The 17,735-nt window shown below is 56.8% G+C and overlaps 2 protein-coding genes across 3 annotated transcripts in view; one reads left to right on the forward strand and one right to left on the reverse strand.

Annotated features, from left to right (window-relative positions):
* Positions 1–206: 206 nt before the first annotated feature.
* On the reverse strand, positions 207–6,504 carry RpS2 (ribosomal protein S2). 2 transcript variants are annotated; one of them, XM_037213680.1, is made up of 6 exons: positions 6,486–6,504; positions 3,925–3,959; positions 3,620–3,870; positions 3,071–3,196; positions 905–1,102; positions 207–411 (listed from the first exon to the last, which is right to left on the reverse strand). In XM_037213680.1, exons 2-6 carry the CDS (start codon positions 3,954–3,956, stop codon positions 254–256), a joined length of 765 nt encoding a protein of 254 aa, XP_037069575.1. In that variant the 5' UTR covers positions 3,957–3,959; positions 6,486–6,504; the 3' UTR covers positions 207–253. The 2 variants fall into 2 exon arrangements, with proteins under 2 accessions (XP_037069575.1, XP_037069574.1); XM_037213679.1 differs by lacking the exon at positions 6,486–6,504 and having other exon boundaries at positions 3,620–3,959.
* Positions 6,505–10,300: 3,796 nt separating this feature from the next.
* The window catches only part of LOC119091028 (uncharacterized), a 53,805-nt gene continuing 46,370 nt past the window's right edge, over positions 10,301–17,735 (forward strand). Inside the window, exons 1-7 of the mRNA XM_037213749.1 lie at positions 10,301–10,609; positions 11,089–11,283; positions 12,064–12,130; positions 12,517–12,523; positions 13,130–13,159; positions 13,851–14,040; positions 16,627–16,732. Of these exons, the coding sequence (XP_037069644.1) occupies positions 10,301–10,609; positions 11,089–11,283; positions 12,064–12,130; positions 12,517–12,523; positions 13,130–13,159; positions 13,851–14,040; positions 16,627–16,732 (904 nt within the window). The remainder of the gene's footprint in view (positions 10,610–11,088; positions 11,284–12,063; positions 12,131–12,516; positions 12,524–13,129; positions 13,160–13,850; positions 14,041–16,626; positions 16,733–17,735) is intronic.

A 17,735-nucleotide genomic window follows, 5' to 3' on the forward strand; every position in this document is an offset into this window, starting at 1 on the left:
ATGCCGACAGTACTCGCGGCTCTTTGCGCTATTGGTGGTCCCCAGCACCCGGCCACTCCACCTTCCCACAGCCGGCAGCGTCGGGGTACCGGCGGACTCGTCGGCGCCCCTCCACCCCCCTGCTCAGCCACGGCCATCCGTTCCGCCGGCCTCCTCGTGACGCGCCGCCTGCCCTCCGCCTCCCGTCCAACAACTGAAACACGCGCCACTTCTCTACATTTGTATTCGGTTGGCGCGCGCGCGTTCGCCGGCCCTAGGCCTCCTCGCGCTGGGTGGTCTGCACCTGCCGGTGGTTCTTCACCAGGTAGTCTGTGAACTCCTGGATCGGCGACATGGTGAACACCGTCTCCTTCCACAGGTCCGGCGTCAGGTAGCCGTACGTCTTGGCGATGGCCGCATACGTCGCCTTGGCTGTAAACGGAGGCTGGGTCACAGGCCGTACCTGGGCGTTCAATAAGCGCCGAGGCAGCCCACCTGGACAAGTCGCATCCAACGCCGAATGGGCTGCCTTGGCTAAACTATCCGCGTTTTGATGTCCGGAAGGAGCTCCTGCTCAATTTCGTTATGCCCATTCTGATACTGCAGACACCGATGCAACACTGATCAATCCAACACGTTACCAATGTCATCAAGTACTTGGCCATGCCTACCTGTTGAGGAAATGGTGGTCGATGGGGAAGCTGTCAGAATGCTTCACACACATGGAAGATAATTTGGACAAAGCTGGCAGCAGAACAAAAGACATGCTGCCTAGAATCGCAGCGTGTGTCGCTCCAAACACGCCGCGCATTACAACTACATCCCTGTGACCGAAACCGCGACTGAAAAAACAAACAAACAAGACACCCCAAACGGCCTGGCGGCCTGGCGGCAGGCGCCAGAACGGCAAGGGCGGGGCACTGACCGAAGTTGCCGAGCGTGCTGGTGCTGCCGCGGGCGGACGTGTAGCAGTCCTCGATGCCGGCCATGGTGAGCAGGTGTTTGGGGATGGGCGCCGACACGATGCCGGTACCGCGCGGCGCCGGGATCAGCCGCACCTGGACGGAGCCGCACTTGCCGGTCACCTTGCACGGGACCGTGTGAGGCTTGCCGATCTTGTTACCTGCCGGCCGAGGCACGGGTCAGTGCAGGGCTCACATCTGTCAGGTCACCAGTCAGGCCAAAGCCGACAGATATCAGGTCACCAGCCAGATCACAGCAAACAGTGGCCAGGTCACTGGTCAGGTCACAGCCGACGGATGTTAGGTCACCAGTCAGATCACAGCAGACTCCGACAGCCATCAGGTCACTAGTCAGGTCACAGTCAACAGAGGTCAAGTCACAGCGGACACCAGCCAGGTTACCAGCCAAGTCACAGTTAACACTGTTCAGGTCACAGCTGACAAGAATGTCAGAGGCGGAGGTTCTTAGTTTTAGAGCGTCGGAACATTTGTTACATTCGAACCAGAACGGTTGCGCCCTACTCCACGTCAGATCTCCACCATCACATCAGGCCACGCCGTCGACCCGAGCGCTGCCGAAGCTGGCAGGTGAGGCCGGGCCAGCCTCGCCCTCCACCGGAGCACAGCAGAACATGAGCGCCCTCAGCAGTCAATGCGGGGCGGTTGATTACATTCGACACCCACTCGCGCCGAGCATGAGCTTTGAGACGCCGGGGCCCCGGCGCTCGCCGGACGACGTAATTCCAGCACTCTCCCAGTAGGCGTCACTTAGTTTTCGGGAACCAAACACAACAGGCTTCAACCATGCCACTCCCTTGAAAACTGGACGATAAGTTAGTTGAATGACATGGTCTCGGAAGATCATATTTATACCCTAAATCCACTTACATATTGCATATATCAGAAATAGCGAGCCCGTGTCGTTGCACCACGAGTGCTGTTGATCGAGGTGCAGCGCCTCTTCTCAACAAAGTGGGTCATGAATACCCGTACCACCTGATGATGACGTCACAGCCACGCAAACGTTTCTTTATCCCTTATTACACAACCCTGATGACGTCACTGGATAACATAATTGCTACGCTTTCAATAGTGCTGAAATCCTGTACCACGCGACGCTGATGATGCAAGTGCGATATCAAACGATGCCTGCGTTCTCAAAAGTGACGAGCTGCCTACGGGGGTTGACATTTACGGAGCAGACTCGTGGTGTGGCCGACTAGGACCGCGTGCCACCACACGGCCGCTGTCAGGCGCTCTGGCCCCTAACCGATACAGGAGCCCCTCATTATGTCAGGGACCCCGAACACGGCAAATCGCGGGCCCCGGCCTCGTTCCGGCTTGGAAAATGTGTTTCCAAGTGCTCAGACCGACACGGAGCCGACTGTTTGGCTCCGTGCCGGGGGTCCTCTTGCCAGCACAGGGCCTCCGTTAGGCGCTGTGGGGCCCCAACCAATGCAAATCGCTGGCTCCGGCTTTGTTCCTGCTGGGTAATAGGGTCTCAGGCCCATGCCGCCTGGGAGCCGACTGTGCGTCACTGGTGGTGTCTGACCGACATGCAGGCCCTCGTCAGCCCAAGGGCCCCTGACCAGCGCGCAGGGCCCCTCTGGCTGGCATTGGAGTGCCTTTTCCGTTTGTTTGGTATCCTAGTGAAGTCATACACACCATGCAATAAAGGATACGGAAACCCAGTTCGTTCGGCATTGACGCCATCATCAGATGGTGCAAGTACGCATGAGCCAAACTTCTTTGAGAAGACACGCCCCTATTATCAACAGCACTGGCAGTGAGAATGAGAGGCTCCGGGTCGGGCGTTGACCTTACCGATGTATGACGTTATGCGAACGGATTTTCGATGCAAGCAACATTTTTTTTTCCGAGGCAATATCATTAGAAAACATATGTTCCGGTGTTGAAGAAAATCGTGCGACTGGAGCTCATTTTTTAAAACCTCAAAACTAAGTGACGTCTGCTTGAAGAGTACCGTAGTTCCCACCCAAAGTCCTCGCATTCATAACCTGACATCAACAAACAGCGTAACACAACTTGAGGCCGCCGACAACCATTCCGCCGGCGCAGCAGTTGTCCGCCTGCCGCGCGCGCGCGCCGCCGGTGCCCGGCTGACTTACCCCAGTAGCCGCGCCGCACCGGCACGATCGAGAGCTTGGCCAGCACGATGGCGCCCCGGATGGCCGTGGCCACCTCCTTGGAGCACTTGACGCCCAGGCCGATGTGGCCGTTGGAGTCGCCGATCGCTGTCGGGAGAGCGGACTCATCAGAGGCGCGACGCCAGTCGGGGGAGAGCGACGGACTCATCCGAGACGCGGCGCCAGTCGAGGGGGAGAGCCTAGAGATCACCGGCATGATAAGCGTTCACCTGTGCGACGCAGCTGGAATTGAATATGTAAGCACGCAGACACAACATTCAGTCAGAACCAGAGCTGCAGGACAGCACATACAAAAACTACAACTACGGGTGATTACCTTTGACAATTGACTGCAGAAGAGCGCCTTGGGACACCCACAACAAACAGAACATACTTTGGGAAATTCAACGATGTCTGGGTATAGCTCACCGCAGCACCACAGATCTCAAAAAGCGCGACAAGCCCCACACCGAGACGTCCCACAGCTCCCGCCCCACCCCCAGCCTCCCGTACGCCCGCCCGCCCGCTTACCGACGAAGGCCTTGAAGCGGGTGCGCTGACCGGCACGCGTCTGCTTCTGCACCGGCATGATCTTCAGAACGTCATCGCGCAGCGCCGAGCCCAGGAACGTGTCGATGATCTCGAACTCCTTGATGGGCATCGAGAAGAGGAAGATCTCCTCCAGCATCTTGATCTTGCCATCCTTGACCAGGCGGCCCAGCTTGGTGACGGGCACCCACTCCTTCTCGTCCTTGCCGCCGCGGCCACGTCCGCGCCCGCGGCCGCGGCCACGACCGCGCCCCCGGCCGCGGCCGCGCGCGCCAAAACCGCCCCGGAATCCGCCACGGGCTGGAGCTGCGTCCGCCATATCCTGGCCAACAGGTGACGTCCCAGTGATCAGACAGCGCAGGGGCGCAGCCCGGCCGACACAGCCGGGAGACCGGCCGACACAGCCGGGAGACAGGACACAGCCGGGAGACCGGCCGACACAGCCGGGAGACAGGACACAGCCGGGAGACAGGACACAGCCGGGAGACCGGCCGACACGGCCGGGAGACAGGACACAGCCGGGAGACCGGCCGACACGGCCGGGAGACATGACACAGCCGGGAGACCGGCCGACACGGCCGGGAGACAGGACACAGCCGGGAGACCGGCCGACACGGCCGGGAGACAGGACACAGCCGGGAGACCGGCCGACACAGCCGGGAGACCGGAGGACACCGCTGAATGTCCGGCCTTGAATTGAATTGGCATGTCATCCACCTCCCGTTTGGGGCGATGATGGTCACCACGTGCAAATCAGACCTAACTGGCTGTTTATGTCAGCTCTTTGGTGGGGGCAACTGATGGTACACATGGGCAAAGAAAGCATTCTCTTGTCCACAATACAGTTCCACCCATAATTATCAACTGCCATGTTTTTTGGGTCACAAATTACCCCTTCATTTCTATCACATCAACTTTTCTGCCATAAGAGATAAGCTAAGTGAAAACAGGCTCAACTCTAGCCTGCTGCTAATTCCTGCATCCATCCCTAGAAAACATACATCCCTTCCCAGCTCATATTGATTTTTGCAGAGAAAACTTGGCATTTGCCATGGAAATGACTTGCATTTTGGGACTTTGTTAAATGCACCATTATGCTGTAAATTATCCAATATTCTAGTTTTCATGCCATTCCTGACAACTTTTATTCAAGATCCGGTTATTTGTGCCCATTCAACTTGACACAAAATCAACTGTTCCTGCAGACATCATGGCCAAACCAAACTCTTCCAAATATTAACCTCCTTTACACAAAACCTTTTTCTTAGGGAAAACTATGATTCCAAGCTTTAGGGCACATCAGCGGCCCTTTATCACAACCTCATCAAAAACCAAGCCAAAATGGTGGGTCAAAACCTGTAATGCAACCAAGACATGTCAAGTTCCATAAACTGCCTGTTTCCCATCACCATTTTGAATGAATTTTTCACTTTCACAGAATCTAAATTGTTCCCATCCCTTACCATCACCTCACCCAAGACTGGCTGCACCCACAGGCAAATCCTGGATAAACATCAGACAAGTGAATCAAAAGGAAGTAGGGCTGGAGCCTGGATGTCACATTACCTGCACCTACATGTGGATCAGGCTATTAGGTAACAGCATGGTGCAACATTAGAAATCAGAATGATATTGTGCCAGGATGACAGCATCCACCTGCTTGTTTGCCAGTTCCTGCAGGCTCAGGCCTTGTAACAATTTAAAACATTTTTGTTCATTTGGGCTTAAATATTTCATAATCCATGCTGGAAACATCAATACAACAGGACAACAGATGAGGAAATATTGCCTAAATGCAGTTAAACAGACCAAAAATGATCCCCACAGTAACACCTGATGTGAGAGGAAGACAGGTTGCCCCAGCCTGCACCCAACCAACCAACAAAGCCCCAGCCTGCACCCAACAAGGGGTGTGCTGGTAGTGTTTAGAATCTGGGTTGGCACGGAACCAGGACTGTCGCTAATCTGGGCAAAATGGGGAGGAGGAACAGCATCCTGCATGTTACTGGTCCCTCATGCAGTGATGATCTAAATCCTCAATGCCTTGGCCCCCTGGACGACTCTGTGATTCTGGTTATCAAACATGGTGAAAAACATCACACCTTTTTAAATAGCAATTATCCAATTACCAGCCATATTTTTTATTCCCAACGGCCATGGCGCATGTCATTTGCCCCTACAACTTGCAATCACGGAACTTGCATGTAAAATCAGCATTGGTCATTTCTGCCATTTCAAAATTTTGTAGCATCAAACTATTGCAAAATCCTGCATTTTGTATATTTCCAACCTACCGTCATAGCACACAATGTTCAACAACATGAGTGTTTATGCTGCAGGCTGGGGTATGTCCCCATTACTAATCCTGCTTATTGTTTGATTGCATATTATCTTATTATCACAAACACCAACTTTTTGCTTACAGTCATACATATGAGCTTGCAGCACTGTCAATGGGAGAAAAGGACTCTAAATCCTCACAACCGTACGTTCCATCTCATGATTGCCTCGCACTGGACAATTTACCCAACTGCACCATAGGCAATCATTAAAAACAAATGCAAACAATGAATACATCAAGATCCATTACTACTTCAATACTCATACAACGTTGAATCGAAACTATATACTCTTCACACCGGCCAGTGTACGTTATCGGATAACTGATGGCAATCAACCATGGCGACCGAGAGCGGGGCAAATGCTCATGCGAATAAAATCTGAATCTCAATATCCATAGCCAGGTATGCCTAACAAAAGCCAAAGGCCCAATTTCTACAAGCTTCATGCCAAACTGTACCTTCACGCCAATATGCCAAGGCAAAAATCTCGCAGCACGCCAACTTACGTGGCTCCCCCGTAAGTTGTCGATGTAGAAGGAAGTGGGGACTTTGATAGAGGAGTTCCGATAACACATTTCACACACATTTTTACTACAACAGAACTGTTCAAGTAAAAATACATTTTTTGTCTTTAAAACTTTTATTCAAACTCCTGTTTCTTAGTTTTAACACGTTTTAATTATGCAAACTGCACAAGTCATGCATCGAAGACGCACTACTATTTCCATATTTCCTCTGTTGTTTCCATGGCAACGTTTTGCTTATACATGTTAATGTGTTTCTGGCGCACTGTGCGCCAGAGCGAGAAAATCGCCCTGCGCTTGCACTGTAGGGGGGAGGCTCGCGACTGTGGGAGGGGGCGGTGTAGTCAGTTGACTGGGAGGGATTTAGGTTGAAACTTTCGGGACTATGTTAACTAAATTGGCTTAGGAAAAAAATGAGCCGCTTCATATAGTGCACCGACAACGCGTACGCTAACTCACATTCAATGCAACGATCACTAAGCTGTGATTTCAAGAGCCTGGTCTGCCTCGAATTGAATTGAACAACCAAAGGTATGGTTCTACTATGCTCAGTGTACCGACCCCTCCGTGATAAGCATTGCGGTCCGGCGGCAGACGGCCGCCCGCCCCCTCCCCCCCCCCGTTTTGTAAAAAATACAACCGCTGCGCTGGACGCTTACGTGACAATCTGTGAGCTGAACTTGGGGGGGGGGGGGCATACGCGCCCAAATTAGGGCGTCATTCGCACCGAGTTTTCAATCAACTCTGCGTGCTATTGCTATGTAATTTCCTTAACGACAGTGTCTCCCAGTAATGTAATTTCCCTTGAGCCGGCGGCGGAGCCAGTAGAGCGGCCCAGACGGCCAGCCAGGCAGCGGCGGCCGTCAGCGGAGCCGTCCGCCGCCTTGTGTCGGTGTCCATGCCGGGGTGCCGGTCAGGTCAGCCTCGGCCCGCGGCGTCCCGCATCCCACAGTCCGACTCCCGCCCGCTGGAGAGTAATGTAATTTCCTTAACGACATCACCTTTGAAAAATTGGCCTTCCAAACACTAAAATTGATGGTGATTGTGCACCAAACCTGGCTTTCTCGGATTTATGGCTTGCATGCGCCAAAATCGTTGCCATGGTGTTGTCGCCACGCCTGACATATTCGGCGTAACCTGCATTCCGTGCAGCCTGGCCTCCCGCTATTCAGGGGCAGGTGGGGTGGCTTCCCCAGGGGCGCTGGAACGATTTCAAATTTGGGAGGAGGGTAAGGAGAAACTACCTGCTTCCCAACCTCTATTTGATGAGCGGACCCAGGATTTTGTTAATGGCGCCACACAACTTTGTAGCCCCTCCCCCTAGATTTTGAGGCCCTCCCCCATAAGAACAGTCCTCGATTTTGGCCATCGGAATATAAGATTCTGATGTGTGGTATTCGTGTTTGCGGAGCATTGTTTTCCTGTGTGCAGCCTCAAACCCGTGGCCCGTGGTGCGTATGTACATGCATGGAGCGCGTGCATTGAAGAGCTCACGGCCAATGTGGAAGACCCCGGCGCGACCAACAGTAGCGCACTCTTGATCGCTCCGGGGCCCCTGAGAAACCGAGACCAATGTGAAAGGCCCCTGAGCAGCTGAGGGAGCCCATGCAGGATGACACTTGGGGTCTCCAGCAATAGCGTAAGGAACTTTTCGGGAAAATGGGAAAAATCCGCTGAGGGCCTCTAATCGATCAAGATTGCATGTTAACAAATCGGGCCCAAGAATTGCGCAGGGGTCTGCGAGCAGACCCTTATATCAGATGAGAAATCAAGAGAAACTTGAACGCCTCCTTACCGATTAGATTGACGTGGAAAGTGAACATATAGCGCCCTCGGCAACAATGTAGGAGCTCTAGACGGCGTAATAAGTCTTGAAGCCTCCCAGTTCCCACCCTCTCAATCAGCAAATTTTTCTGACACGCTGGTGGGCTTGACTAAGTTTTCATGACGTTCACGCACTGAACGATGAGGTTTTCCCGAATATTTCATTTTTCCGCTTCTTTGGCCGCGGGGAAGTCTGCGGCTGCCTTCCAAGACGTGGTCTTCTAGGTGCGCCCGCAGCAAGAAGGCAAGAAGCGACAGGTCAGAGGATGAATCACCTGTTCCACGTCTAGGCGGCGACTGGTCGCGTCTGACTGATTCGTGGTATCAACGAGACGCGGTCCTGTTCCGTTGAAAACCACTGACTGGCACGCCTGGTTCTGCCCCGTTGAAAACCACTGACCACGCCTGTGCCTGTACGCGCGTGCTCGTCCTAGATGATGCAAGAGTTTCTAGAAGACTTCGATGCAGCAATGCGTGTCAGTGTAGCCGCGCGGCTGCTGTTACCTCTCTTCAGCCAGAGTGGCCGGTATGACCATGATTAAGCAGCGCTATCCATGCGCCACACTTCACTGAGTGCAGGGGTCGGTCGATGCAGTGCAGTGGTACCGGGTTGCATATTAACTGATACTGGCAAGACCAACAGCGGGTCAATGTCGCGGACCTGAGCACGAATCTGAATCCCCTTGCGACCTAACGAACGCATGTCGAGTGATCTGCCTTTCAAGGGGTCCTGGAGCCGCCCCGGGGCCAGTGACAGTAGCAGGTAGTTATAACCTTGCCGACGACTATATTAATTCCTCCCGCGTGCAGAGTCCGAGTTATTTAGTGCTAACATGCACCATTTTGGGGAGGACCGCAGTGGAGCCAACTTCTCCCAAACCGCAGCGTTGTCTCGATCTCGCAAAAGAAGACCTCTACATGAGGCAAAAAGAAAAATCAGGAAAAGGAAAACAGTGGAGCGTTGTTCCAAATTTTAGAGAGCAGAATTGTGATCTATTTGCTTTTTTCTAAAACTGAGAAATGATTCATCATATACAATAAGCACTTAGACTGAGATTACGTTTAAGACGCCTTTAAGGTGTCTTAAACATTAACTAGGAGGCTCCGAGGCATCAAAACAGGACACGGCGCCTTCTCATATCTTCCAAAACGAAAATCATGGCGACGGAGAGGCCTCTATGGCGACGGAAAGGGGTGCGCTGGACTGAATTTGGCTGACCTCCTGCGGACCGATTTGGGCTCCTCCTGAGCGAACTCTTGGCCGCACCACTGAGCTGCCGTGAGCTTCAGAGGTCGGCCAGCACCAGCACCAGGGCGCCAGCTCGTGTGATGCCACCGTGGAGCTGCGTGGTTAGAGGTGAAGCCAGGGCCGTCTGGAGGCTGCGTCATCGCCGCGCGGCGTCAAATCTGATCACGAGTGGCGCCGCTGCTCTTCACTGGCATCCGGCCGGCCTCGGGTGTCACCGGTAGCTGGGGTACCCTGGCAGTTCTGCGGCGCCTCTGGAGGCCGCTGAGCTGTGTGCTCGAGGCGTTCCCCGTCTGTCTTGAAATATTGTGGTTTGGGGGTCCCAGCGACAGCGGGAGTCCTCGTGTGTGTGTGCGCGCGTGTGTGTGTGTGCTGGGGAAGGGGAGGGAAACGACAGCCCTATTTGGTTTTCTTTTCTTTCCAATGAACATCGGCAGGGCTAACGCTGAATTGTCAGAATCTTGAGCGGCTCACTCCCCCCCCCCCCGCACACACTGGCCACCCTGGCTCTCTGGCACCTTGAGGGAGGGGCTCACTGTCTGCCCGGGGTCCGTACCCTGTTGGAACACCTTTGTGTTCTCAAGTCCATCGCTCGCTCCTGATGGTTCGGATTGGATGAATGTTTTGTGTTGCTCCTGATTGGTGCGTGGCCTGCACTGGCCGGGCCCCTGATTGGCTCCTCGTGACCCCGATGACCGTCGGCGTCCGTGTGCGCCAGCGAGCCGCCATGGCATCGGATGCGGAGCTGGCCGCTGCGGAGGAGCCGAAGACGGAGCAGCCGGGCACGGAGGAGGAGCCGAAGACGGAGCAGCCGGACGCGGAGGAGGAGCCGAAGACGGAGCAGCCCAAAGCGGACGAACTGAAGGCCGAGGAGGAGCCGCTGAAGGAGGAGCAGCCGGACGTGAAGGCACAGCCGAAGGAGGACGAGATGGACGGAGAGGAGCCGTCGGAGGAGGACGCGGCGACCGAGTCCGGCGAGAACAAGATCGTCATCTCGCTGGGGGAGCTGGTGGATCTGGCGCTGTGCACGCCCGAGGTATGGACGGGCGGCCATCCAGAGCCCACACGGACGCGGGAACTGCTCGCATCGCCCGTGATGGCTGGCGCGTTGTCGTGGCCGGCATCGCTTGAGTAGGCGACGGGCGGCGGCGTGTTTGAAAGCGTTCCTGTGGTTGTGGCGTTGGAACAATCATTTCACGTTGCCGTTTGCATGCAGTGCCATACAGCCATCGTTAGTGTCAAACGAGTGCTTTTGGGGCACCGTGCACGGCATCCACGAACGCCCGGTCTCGAGATAGATGGCGTCGTGGTTGCAGAAGGCCGCGCTTCTGCACAGTCCGTCAGAGCTTCCCTTTCAGAGCTTCGGAGCCCAAGCGCTGGCAGACTGCACTGGCAGCGGCTTCATTTAACTGAGCTCTACGACGTGTTCTTCACCATCTCCCGACCTGGACCCCGAGAAGCCGCTTGACGAGCTCCCCTGCGATCAGTGACGAGCCCCGGGACGTTTGCTTGCAGCCGGGGGCGGTGAACTTCAACCTGCTGCGATCGGTGCTGCACGCGCTGGTGCAGCGACTCGACCTGGTCGACATCAAGGCCGACATTTTGGACGAGGACACCAGCCAGGTGTTCGCACAAATAGTGAGTGACCACGCGGCGCCGCCGCCAGTGGACGGGAAGCTGCCATCTGTCGTCACCTGCTACGGAAGCCAAGTCGGTAGTCGATGTACAAGATGGCTGAGTCGCAAGTGCTTACAAATTAAGTTAGGTGGTGCAGCTAAGGTAGCGGGGTCAAGCTAGTTAGTTGGCTCAGTTTTGTAGACCACTTAAATAACCTTGCTTTGCTAGTTCCGGTCGTCAAGTAAGTCTGGTAGATTAAAAGTTTGTTTGCCCTGGTTTTGGTCAACATTTCAATCGAGGGAAATGTGTAGTAAGATTTTCACTCAACGCGGATTTATAAAATTGAAATGATTGCATTAGCTACGTAAGCGCCCGAGCAATAACCAAACGTAAGTCCCGAATGATTGGAGCGGGAGCCGGCTTTTCACTTGTCTGTTGTCATACGATTTCTTCAGGAAAGTTGGTCGGCGCCTCGAACAGTGGGATCCTGTGTGCGGCGGCGGCGACGCCAGTTGGCGTTAAGTTCACTCGCACGGCGTGGCGGGTGGTGGGCTCGGGTCCCTCCGCAGGAGGAGCATCTCGGTGGCCGCTATTTATGTCTGCGCAATACTGTGACACCGATGGTCATGGCATTGACATGCTCGCACTCAGCGCCTTGTCACATGTTTGCTTTTGAGTCTTTGTAAACATTCGGTGCGAATAGCCCTGCGGCCAGCCGGCCTTCCGCGCCGCCGCCGACGCGCCCTTAAACGCGAAGAGCAGCGATCAGCGACGGGACATAAGAGTGTCACGGCGGGCCCAGGTCAGTGCCGCCGCCGCGCTCCCCGCTCCGACTGCGGTTGCGACGTCTGACCCCTTCGGCTCGGTTTGCAGCTGGAGAACGCCGAGAAGCTGGGCCTGAAAGATCTGCGGCCACTCACACGCCACAGGACACCCACCGGTAGGTGGCGGGGCGGGCGGCACACCCTCCCGCCGGTAGGTGGCCGGGCGGGCGGCACACCCTCTCCGGCAGTACGTAGCGGGGCGGGCGGCACACCATCCCGCCGGTAGGCGACGGATCGGGCGGCACACCACTCCGCTAGTTGGTGGCGGGACGCTCCGCACGCTAGCTTCCTGTCCTCCAGCGGAACGATTGAGGTGGGGTGGGGATGGGGGGGGGGGGGGGACATTTCGTGGGAGCTATATGGCTACGTGCAAAATGACATTGAGCTGATTTAGCGAGGAAAATACGTGCCCAAAACGTTTTGGCACGTGACAGAAATTGAACCCAAAGCAGTCCGTCCTTCGAATCGGCCGCCCCTGGCCAGACCGTCGTCTCGCCCGCAGGGGAGCCGTCAGCCCGCCACCGGCATCATCACAGGTCCATCGGGTCCTCGCGACGCACTTCGCCCGGTGGCGGCGTCTCTAGCTCCGGTCGACACGACTCCGACGCCGGTCGCCGCCGCTCCAGCTCCGGTCGTCGCCGCTCCAGCTCCGGCCGCCGCCGCTCCAGCTCCGTGGAGCCGCCGGGCAGCGGCCGGCGCGCCTCTCAGCCCGCCTCCGGCGGCGCGCCGGGCGAAGCGGGCGGCGCTCCGGGCGCTGCCCCGGGCAGTGCTCCGGGCACTGCCGCGGGCAGCGGCGGAGCCTCTGGTGGCGCGCGGGGTAGCGGCACAGATGGGGAGCACTCTGACGAATTCGACGATGTTCGCGACCGCCACTGCCCGCCCGACTCGTCCGGCAGCCCGGATGTGGACGGGGGGCGTGGGCGCTCGCACTCCGCCGAGCGGGCGGACGGCGCTGCCGGCGGCAGCGGCGGTCAGCGGCGCCCCTCCAGCGGCGGCCAGCGGCGCCCCTCCAGTGGTGGCCGGCGCAGCTCGTCGGCCGAGGCGGCGCCGGCCGACGGCGCCGACGCCGACACGCCGGACGACGGCCGGGACGGCCCGTCCTCGCGGCGCGCCAGCGGCGCCGGCCTCAGCTCGTCAGACTCGATGTGAGTCGGCCGAGGCGGGACGAGGGAGGCGCGACCCGGGCCCGCGAACTGTGCGACGTACTGTGCCGTCTGTGGTGTCGTGGGGTGCAGCATGACAGAGGTGCGGTGGCCATACTCGCTGTCCTTCAAATCGGCCTATTGCAGCTGGTTTGCCGTTGAAGGGAGCACGCCTCTGTCGTGTGGCCACACTGCCTGTTTCTGGCTTGTGCCGTGGTTGATGGTGTCTATCCTGCTGCGGCTGCCGGCCATACACCAGGGCCGGGTGTTTGTGTGCCGCTCCGACGTCTGACGACTACCGGGCGCGTGTCTGGCCGGGCTCGTGAGGCGCAACGGGACCCACCCGGCGGCGACTTCAGTTTCATGACCCATAAATCGGTGTGAATGTCGACTCGGATCTGGGCTGATCGGGTATTGGTAGTGGGCATATTGTACAAAGCCCATTGCGAGGCCACTGGCGTATACCCGCCAAGAGCAATGGTTACTGTTGGTTGCGGGGCGGAAGATGGGGCGACAGATTCTGTTTACCGTTACGTTGTTTGAAACAGGATCTTACCGCTCATTGTTATTGGAAAACATTGGCCCGCAATGCGGCGAGACCTTTCGAGGTGTCTGTTCATATCAAGGAGAGTGTTCCGCATAGCTGATGGCAGGGGCCGCGGCTGACTCAGCCCCCGTCGGTGCTGCCACCCAGCGGCCTCAGCAGCGGCTCTGACTCGGAGACGGGCGAGAGGCGGCGCCACAGTCGCCGCGGCACGTTGAGCGAGGTGGCCGAGCAGCGGCTGCGCCAGTCTGGCCGCCAGTCGGCCGTCTCCATCGGCTCGGGTGTCGAGGGCTCGGCAGTGCTTGCCGATTACACCAGCCTCGACAAGCTGCAGAAGAAGGTCAGTCACCCGCTGACGTTGGGGGCGCTCCTGCTGTCGGGTGAGGGATGCCGGCTGCTGGAGGTCAGTCACATGCTGACCCCGGAGGCGCTCCTGCTGTCGGGTGAGGGATGCCGGCTGCTGGAGGAGGTCAGTCACCTGCTGACGCCGGAGGTGCTCCTGCTGTCGGGTGAAGGTCGCCGGCTACAGAAGAAGGTCAGTCACCCGCTGACGCCGGAGGCTCTCCTGCTGTCGAGTGAGGGCCACCGGCTGCTGGAGGAGGTCAGTCACCCGCTGACGCCAGAGGTACTCCTGCTGTCGGGGGAGGGTCACCGGCTGCTGGAGAAGGTCAGTCACCCGCTGATGCCGGAGGTACTCCTGCTGTCGGGGGAGGGTCACCGGCTGCTGGAGAAGGTCAGTCACCCGCTGATGCCGGAGGTACTCCTGCTGTCGGGTGAGGGCCACCGGCTGCTGCAGGAGGGAAGCGTAGTCGCTGAAGAGAGACGCGTAAAATGCACCCGCGGCATGGTTTTCCAGCCCTGTTGTCGCTGTAACGGGTGATAGCAGCAATATCGCATTCCTTCGAAAAATGCACACATGCGGCGAAGTCGGAATGGTGCACAAGGCATTCCAGTTATGTCCAGGCCCAGTTGCCGCAAAGTTCCACGCAGGCATTACGGCCGGTAACCTGTCACCGTTTTGTTTGTAGCAGCAGCCTGTACGACCGAATTCGGGTGGTTTCTGCAAACGGGCGATATGCGTGAAAGTGACAAGCCGACATAAAGCTTGCCTTCTACCTACTAATTACCTAGTGCATACCATTGGGCCACATAGCATGCTTACGGCTAGGCTGATGCTTACCTCCTACTCACTTATTGCTTACGACATACTGCTGGGACACATAGATTGGCCACTGCCTGGTCGGTGCTTGCCTTCTACCCACTTACTACCTACTGCATGCTACCGCGGCCACATAGGTTGCCTACTACTGGCTTGATACTTGCCTTCTACCCACTTATTACCTACTACATACCACCGGCCCACATAGCCTGGCTTCTGCCGGGTGGGTACTTGCCTGCGGGTCATTATCGGGCCTCTACCTCCTACGTGTCGAGGGTTATTGTTAGCGATCGGAGCTGGTCAGCATGACCGGCTCTCTGGAGCAATAAGCGGGGTAAAGGAGTGGGTAGTACCCCTAGTCACAGCTGTTTTGACCGGCACCAACCGACTGGAAAATGGGGACAGTCGAGTGAAGCGATGCTGCTGGTCATCAGAGCTGTTTCCGAGCCTCGGCTGACTGGGACAGGAGCTGCCGGGGGCGAGGTGGTGCTCCTGATCGGCTGAACAGGGGCGGTCAGAGGCCCGTATTGGTTCCCAGGGTATCCACCTTCCCCGTATGTGGGGCCAGGCAGCCTGTGGGACGGACCGACTGGAAACGAAACGCGGCGAGGTCTGGGTCTTTACGGGTCATTGGGCACCCTGCCAAGTGCTGCTTTGGGCGGGTGCAAAAGCGTAATGGACCGACTGAAAGGGAATGTCGGGGTGGCAGGGATGGTGTGTGTGTGCGCTGTGGGGCAGTGTTCCAGTGCTCGGCCACTTGGGTGGCAGGGATGTCGATATTTTTCATGCTATAATATTCCGGCTTTGGGCTCACTGCCTGTGGCCCCTCCCGCTGACCAAAATCGGCCAATCAGCATCGAACTGGGAGGCTGTCAAACCAGTATCTATGCGCCTCAGCTTTGACAAACGGGCTGAAAAGGTCAAATGTCTAGGTCGGGGTCAAAGGCAACGGATTAGCACCGACGAATTGCGTGCGGAGGTCGCCGAAGAGCCAGGATTCTAATAGGATAAATTCATATTTGCATCTTGTACACCCTACTGGACGAATTTTGGAAAGCTGCTATGGGGTCGCTGCGCGGGCTAAGTAGGCCAGTCTTACTCCGCTCGAGGTGAAAGGAGGGGGGAGGCGTGAGGATACGTTTTCACGCTTGACGCTGACTTGTAGTGTGGGCCGTTTCGAGGCATTAGTGAAACGGTTAAGTTGACAGCAGTTGACAGTTGAGCGGTTGTGACTTGAGCTGACCAATAAAACCCGTTCACAGAATGTTTGTGGCATCGAACTCCTCGTGTTGGCTAGCCCGAAACCGGGCTTATGTAACCCAGTTTTGGGCAGACCTGAGGAAGCTGACTTAAACCCACAGAAACTTTCGTCCCTACTGAACTGCCATCCTGCCATACTTGTGTGTTCCTCTTTTCCCCTCGGTGTCGCCTTTTTTTTTGTTTGCAGTTGTTTGCAGTTGTTTCCCCTACATTTGGTAGCAATGCAGCATGCGTATGATACATCATGCATATGCCGGCATGTCAAGGTTAACTCAGTTTAGTTCCCGACACGACTCCTCTGCGCGTGGAGGCACTCCCCAGAGATGAACCTCTGAACATAACAGCCACGTGCAGGGTACACCCGCTCCTGGAATACAATCGACGCCAGCAATACGTCGCTTTCTCTACTGTAGCGGTGCGGAACAGCCGAGATCGTGTATGTGCCCGGCATAAAGTTCGCCGCGTTGTGTTTATACGGCCGTTCACCCGTCGCCGCGCCTGTTGCAGCTGGGAGAGGTGGAGGAGAAGCTGGACGTGCTGGACATGGCGGAGATGCTGCCCAAGCTGCGGGAGTTCCAGCAGGCGCTGAGCGGCTCGCAGGAGGATGTGCAAGGTCGGTGGTAAGCGGCGCGCCGGGCCCGTCACTCAGCCCTGGTGAGGGGGGGGGGGGGGCTCCACATACGGCTGTGTCACGGGGAGTCGGACGCCACCGCCCGGCGTCGAGGTGGCGGGCGCCAGCTGTGGGAGGGATGGCCGGCTTCGTAAGCGTGTGGTCGGAGGCCGGCTTGCGGGCCGACGAACGACGTCCGCCATGCACGTGACGTAGTTATGACGATGCGCCCGGCCAGCTGCCTGTTGCCGAGGGTGTCTTCTGTGCCCTGCGTGGCACATCCACCCTATCCAGTACGCGATATGCTTTACACTTTTAACCTCGCGTTCCGAATCCTAGGACCGCGTCTGCCACGCTCGTTTTGCTATACTGGAACAGCCATACTCAGGCTGCCACCGCCTGACTCGCTGGCAGTCTCAGGTTCACCTACAACCACACTAGTCACTGCGTATCATTCCGGGGAAATCACCCCTTTGGCACGATCGCCAAATTACACTGGGGTGCGTTCTTAATATCACGCCCTGGAGCCGTCCCCACGCATGCTGTGTAAATGACATCTCAATACAACATCCGCTGCGCAGAAAATTCTGTCACGAAAGTCAGCACAATTTTACAGCCTGTTCCAAACCATTTCAAGTAGGAAATCAGCGAAACTCCCCAGTGGGAATCGACCCCCGGCCGGCAAAGGGTAAAGCAAAACCAGGGATGGTCTGCCCCCACCCCCTTCTCTTGCTCGCACGCCAAGGGGCAGCCAGAGCGACGGGCGTTTGCCGGCTCGTTACTGCTTGGACGAAATCTCCAACTAGTTTCCGAAACGTCTATTCATGTCGGTGGTTATGATTTCTTGACGTCTGTTTGCACGGTTGGAGCTCGTGACGTCATCGGTGGTTAACAGAGGTGACGTCACGGAGTGCTGTCAAACCAAGTATCTGAGCGTGTCATGTGCGTGGCCATGCCCACTCTGTGTTGTTCAACAACATTGCGATGCCTTGTCCATGGATGCCCA

The sequence above is a fragment of the Pollicipes pollicipes genome, unplaced genomic scaffold, assembly GCF_011947565.3.
Source record: "Pollicipes pollicipes isolate AB1234 unplaced genomic scaffold, Ppol_2.1 Scaffold_3216;HRSCAF=3773_pilon_pilon_pilon, whole genome shotgun sequence".
Taxonomy (NCBI): Eukaryota; Metazoa; Arthropoda; class Thecostraca; order Pollicipedomorpha; family Pollicipedidae; genus Pollicipes; species Pollicipes pollicipes.

Coding starts and splice junctions, on each gene's coding strand:
- RpS2 (XM_037213679.1), bottom strand. CDS start 3,956: ATGGCGGACGCAGCTCCAGCCCGTGGCGGATTCCGGGGCGGTTTTGGC. Junction 3,197..3,619: donor CCGCTTCAAGGCCTTCGTCG/GTAAGCGGGCGG, acceptor CTCTCCCGACAG/CGATCGGCGACTCCAACGGC. Junction 412..904: donor CAGCACGCTCGGCAACTTCG/GTCAGTGCCCCG, acceptor CTCCGTTTACAG/CCAAGGCGACGTATGCGGCC.